At 42.2% G+C, this 5,785-nt stretch overlaps 1 protein-coding gene across 1 annotated transcript in view; it reads left to right on the forward strand.

Annotated features, from left to right (window-relative positions):
- Nucleotides 1–365: 365 nt before the first annotated feature.
- Nucleotides 366–5,785, forward strand: part of LOC103598682 (fetuin-B-like) — a 10,260-nt gene continuing 4,840 nt past the window's right edge. The window contains exons 1-4 of the mRNA XM_008582732.1: nucleotides 366–590; nucleotides 1,091–1,201; nucleotides 2,568–2,655; nucleotides 4,975–5,138. Coding sequence (XP_008580954.1) covers nucleotides 366–590; nucleotides 1,091–1,201; nucleotides 2,568–2,655; nucleotides 4,975–5,138 — 588 coding nt within the window. The remainder of the gene's footprint in view (nucleotides 591–1,090; nucleotides 1,202–2,567; nucleotides 2,656–4,974; nucleotides 5,139–5,785) is intronic.

Below are 5,785 nucleotides of genomic sequence, written 5' to 3' on the forward strand. Positions count from 1 at the left end.
AATCCCACATATTCTGATTCAGGAGGAGACCTGAACACAAACCGGGACCCAATCATAAGAACCTTGACCAAATGTTTGTTATGATTGCCTGGAAAAAGGTTGGGAAACCAGTTTGTTTACATGAATATGAGATTGCTCAGGGGGTCTAAGGTTAGATACACTGACAAATCCTATCCAAAGTACTAACTCAGGGAAATCCACATTCACAATTCAAGGTAATATGTTGGGACATGGTATCTCAAATCCGGGTCAGCTATCCAAATTGCAATTACAGAACTTCTCAAGTCTGCCTTAAGTAGCCCCGAAAGCCAGCCCACCGCTATAGGACCACATACTGACCCTTTCTGGGGCTTCTTCCCCACAGAATGGGTCTGCTCTTACCCCTGGTTCTCTGTGCCCTGGCTGCATGTTGTGGGGCAGTGTCTCTGCCTCAGCAGTACCCCAACCCCTCACCTCTGCTCTCCCGGGGTTGTAACAACTCCGATGTGCTGGCAGTCGCAGGCTTTGCCCTGCAGGACATCAACAATGACCGAAAGGATGGCTATGTGCTGAGCCTCGACCGAGTGAACGATGTCCGGGAACACAGACAGGCAAGTGATGTTTCCCCCCTCTGGGGCAGGCGTTTGGACAAGCGTCAGAGACTTGCTGGGGATGGGAACCCAGAGATACATGTTGGCAGGTGCTTTCCAAATTGGAAACCCTCTTGAGAATGCTTCGCTTTTCTCTGCCAGGCTGTGCTGTAATGCTCTCATCGTTATTGGGAACAAGTGCTAACGGGGATCCTACTCAGACACTTGTCTAGGGTTCAGCAGTTTACATGGCATCTTCACAAACATCCTTTGACTCTCTCATAAAGCAGGGGCTTTTTGTCCACTCTTTGTGGGTTTCTGCTTCCTGTGGGATGCATTTTTCCACCCCTCCCCACAGGATGGCCTGGGCTAGGGATCCTACTCAGACACTTGTCTAGGGTTCAGCAGTTTACACGGCATCTTCACAAACATCCTTTGACTCTCTCATAAAGCAGGGGCTTTTTGTCCAGTCTGTGGGTTTCTGCTTCCTGTGGGATGCATTTTTCCACCCCTCCCCACAGGATGGCCTGGGCTCTCTGTTCTACCTCACGCTGGACGTGTTGGAGACTGACTGCCATGTGCTCAGCAGGAAGGCGTGGAAGGACTGTAGGGTGAGGAGCCTTCATCAGTCGGTAAGTGCTTGTTTTCAGGGGCTCTAGGGAAAGAAACGAAATGCCGTCTTTCTACAGGATAAGGATTGCTCAACATGTGCCATCTTTTAAATGTCCCTCTTTATAATCTCCTAGGCAGGGTGCCCATGTGTTTATTCTACTGCTGTAGACAGAACAAAGTAAACTAATCAGAGGGTTTCTGAGAAGTCCCACTGGGGTCATGCAGACCAGAACTGAAAAGTTGCCCCAAAATTATTTTCTACCTTCACGACACTCCAGAAGGCTCTGAGTCAGTACTTGAATTGTGGAAGAAAAAAAAAAAGACCCGAGGCGAAGATTCTGGATGTGGGGTAAAGGTAGACTGCAGAAGCCATGGAAGGAGAGCTTTCTTTAATTTGTTTTATTTTGCTTTCCTCTGTTTTAAGGAACACTGATATGAGGTTTGAGGCAAGGGGAAGGAATGGCTTAGAGTGTGGGAGCCTTAGGGGTGACATGGAAGAATTTCCCAGAATCATAGAACATAAAAGGCCTCAGAAATTATCCTTTCAAAGATAACCATAGAAGAGACTTGAAAATAATACAGTCAATTTTCATTTTGATCTCAGTTATCCTGGGATTATTTCCATTAACTTATGTGAACTTTTTAACATGAGTGCAGGACAGTGATGTAAGTGTTTATAAGTGAACTTTTTTTTTGGTGGCTGGCTGATATGGGGATCCAAACCCTTGACCTTGGTGTTGTAACATGGTCCTCTAACCGACTGGCCAGCCATAAGTAAACTTTTTGATCAAGATATCTTTCCTAATTATTTAACCAAATTTGTAAAATTGCACTTACCTGATTTTAAAAAGTAAATACTCTTTACCCTGTTGTAAATTATATTTGTAAAGGTGACACTAATTGCTATAACCAACACACTAAAAAATGTATACTGACTCTAACATGATAGAAGTTTATCACGTAAAGATCAGGAGGGAATATCTCTCCAGGAGTGATATGGAGACCCAGGTTCATTCCATGCTGTGGCTCTAGACTCAGCCACCTTTGCCTCGTGGCTTCCGTGGTCACCATGCTCATCTGCACCAATCTATGGAAAGAGGAAGAGCTGGGCCCAGAAGCAATTACACATGACTTCTGCTCACCTCCACGTGGTTAGAACTCGGTTATACACAGTCACTCCTAACTGTGAGGGAAGTGGGAAGCAGAGCTAACTGTGTTCCAGGAGATTTGTTTAACTGCTGCAGTTCCTCCCACCTAAAACCACAGAATTTGATGTTAAGTTTCTCATTACTTTAAAATAAAATCTCCAAATTCCATTTTTGGGGTTATTTTAAAAACTCGTAGTTCCATTCACCATGTTATATAACGTTATTTTGTTGGTTTCAGGTTTATGGTCAATGCAAAGCAATGTTTTACATTAACAAGCCAGGAAGAGTTCTCTATTTACCTGCTTTTAACTGTACTCTTCGCCCAGGTAAGAGATCACTAGGATTTTGTTAATTTTAATTAAAGATGAAAAAGAGTATTTAACCAGGACTGTGCCAAGAGTGTGTAGGGTTGGGTTCTCCTATCCTTTCTTCATATTTATTCCAAAATAAGTTGCTTAATATTTCCAGTACCTCCCTCCCTGCAGAAATTCATTCTATACTGCTATTCTCGCAGTTAATCTAATCTTACTAAATTACCTTTAATAGCTCTCCAATGTGTCTTGGATCAAATCCTAAATTTTCAGTCTGACATAAATGGCACAATCTCTGTGACTTGTCCACAGGCTCTCTTTTCAGCTGTCTGTGCCATTATTTTCCTGACTATAACAACTCTGCACTCCCTTCACCCGGATGCCTCACTATTTTCTTTTGAGGGGCAGCTGACCATCTCACTGTTTTCTGAAAAGACACTGCACTTTCCAATCTCTGCTTGTTGCTTGTGCCTCTCCCTCTGCTGAGCATGTCCTTTCCTTATGACATCTGCACTTGGAACTTATATCCTTTCTTTAAGAACAACTGCTAATGGTGCCTCCTCCACAGTATTCTCTATTCCAGAAAGGAACAGTGCTCTCTGGTTCTACGTTTCTATAAAACTTTGGCTAAACCACTCGTGGAGCACAGACCACACACTGCCTTGATTTGGAGTCTTATGTTGTAGAATAGTTTATCCCTCTGTCTCCCTGCTACATACTCCCCTAGTTTCTATCAAGTGTAAGGAGTCATTAATGCTAAATAAATGAATAACTGGACTAAAAATGAGGCTGAAACTAATGACATTTGAAGTAGGTATATGCATTCATTTATTCTGGGTTCTCCTTTTTTCAAAAAAAGTCTTTGGAAAGAAAGCATCCACGGCATGAGAAAATAGGATTATGGCTACTTGTCAAACTACCACATGCATGTCATTCCCCTGGTGGATCTTGCCAAAGTGCAGATTCTGATTCCATAGGTCTGGGATAAAGCCTGATATTCTGCATTTCTAACAAGCTGCAGGTGATAATATTGCTGCTGGTTCCTTTGAGTAATGAGGCAGCAGAGCAAGCATTTTATTAGCCACAGCTCAAGGTTTCTGGTTGTGAAGACAAGACTCACCTAAAATAATTAGAGATAATCCATGGTCTCAGAACTTGGATGGAAGTCATAGGCATCGCATCTGTGGGAAGTGAGGAAGTGATGTGGAGATGACGCACGAGTGACAAGCTGTGGATGTAAATCTCCCTCAGCCTCCAAACCCAAATAAACACACAGTTAATCAAAACAATGTGTGCTGCAAAAAACAACTTTCCTAGCCTGACTTTCACACTAGGTTTGCTACCCCCAGCTCCTCCCAAACGAATTCTGGCTGTAGTATTAGCATCATTCTATCGAGTGTCACAGTGACTTGGCCAATTTTGTTTTCTGGCTCACTTGCATTTTCTAAACAAAGAGGGTGTGCTCCCACCTTCCATTGTGTCAGTCACTTACCCGTTCATGCTACAAGCATTTAGTAAGCACTTACTGGGTGTTAGAGATGATGTCAGGTGTTAGGGACTGAAAGGTGAGTGAGACATGGCAGTAATGAAATCCCAGCATTTTAAGGCACTCAATCTACTTTACAGAGGCAACGACGAGAAAAGATATTGAACTAGTTGAGGGGGAAAAGTCTTACATTGATATATTATGTGACGTCAAACAAAATTCTTAGAGTAGGGCTGGCCAGTTAGCTCAGTTAGTAAGAGCATGGCCTTGGAACACCAAGGTCGAGGGTTCGGATCCCTGTATTGGCCAGCTGCCTAGCCACCCCCCACCCGACCCTGCAAAAAAAAATTCCTAGAGTAAATAAATTTGTGTGAGGTAAAAGCTTTTTTTCAAATTATGAAAGTAATATATGCTCATCACAGAAAACTCATTGCTGACACTTAATTCCTTCCTAGAAAATGTCTTCCTCACCTATTCTTGCCAACACTGAGTATTATCTTTTTTTTTTCAATCTTTGCCACTGTTATGGTCATATAATTTACAGGATTAAAAATAAATAATACAGAAAACTCATTGCTGACACTTAATTCCTTCCTAGAAAATGTCTTCCTCACCTATTCTTGCCAACACTGAGTATTATCTTTTTTTTTTTCAATCTTTGCCACTGTTATGGTCATATAATTTACAGGATTAAAAATAAATAATATTTTTTTGGCCTTCTGCTTAGCTCACTTGGTTAGAGCATGGTGCCGATAACACCAAGATCAAAAGTTCAGTAACCTGTACTGGCCAGCTGCAAAAAAAAAAAAAAATCAATATTTTTTAACTGCTGTCATTGGCATCAACAGTTTCCCGAAGAAAAATTCACCGTATGTGCCCTGACTGCCCCAGCCCCACTGACTTGTCAGATCCCAGGGTTTTGGAAGCTGCCACTGAGTCTCTTGCAAAATTCAACAACGAAGGCACCTCGAAGCAGTATTCTCTCATCAAAGTCACCAGGGCTTCTAGCCAGGTAAGACTAAAATGCCCAAGCCAGTTACACAAACAATGTTCCTCATAACTGTTGCTTCAGGATTCCTAAGCAGAGAGGGAATATCAAAGCACCCTTTTTGATTAGAACCCAAGATCTCTTCTCTACATTTCCTGCTTTGTTGGACCTGGTGCATGTTCAGTCATGTTTTAGTTCCTGAGTTATTCCATGGCATTTCTACAAGAGCCATGCGATGCAATTTTACTTCATCAACCTTAAGGTGAGAGAAATGGACTCAGAGTCTCCTTGGGGTTCCTATGTAGGTTCACTGTTTACTGCTACATTCTTACATCTGACTGACCATGGACCATTTAGCAAGACAGCCTTTACTCCATGTTAAGACCTGGAGTGGATGTTGAGTTTTGTGGACTGGGGGAAACAAAGGTTCATTTGTACTTGTATTATGTTGATATCTCTTTTTATATGGAAAAAACTAATCTAAAAGACAAATCTACATGAGGAAAAATAAACATACCAAGGGAAGGTGTCTTGGGCCCATTCAAATTCTTAAGAAGGGAAGAAAGGTATGTGATCATTTTTGTTAAATACTAAGATCATAGTACATGGTTTGATCAGTGTGGTGACTTGCAGGGACAGTGGGTATGTGGCTTGACAGTGCCTCTGGAGAT

Source organism: Galeopterus variegatus, unplaced genomic scaffold (genome assembly GCF_000696425.1).
Source record: "Galeopterus variegatus unplaced genomic scaffold, G_variegatus-3.0.2 Scaffold2709, whole genome shotgun sequence".
NCBI classification, from domain to species: domain Eukaryota; kingdom Metazoa; phylum Chordata; class Mammalia; order Dermoptera; family Cynocephalidae; genus Galeopterus; species Galeopterus variegatus.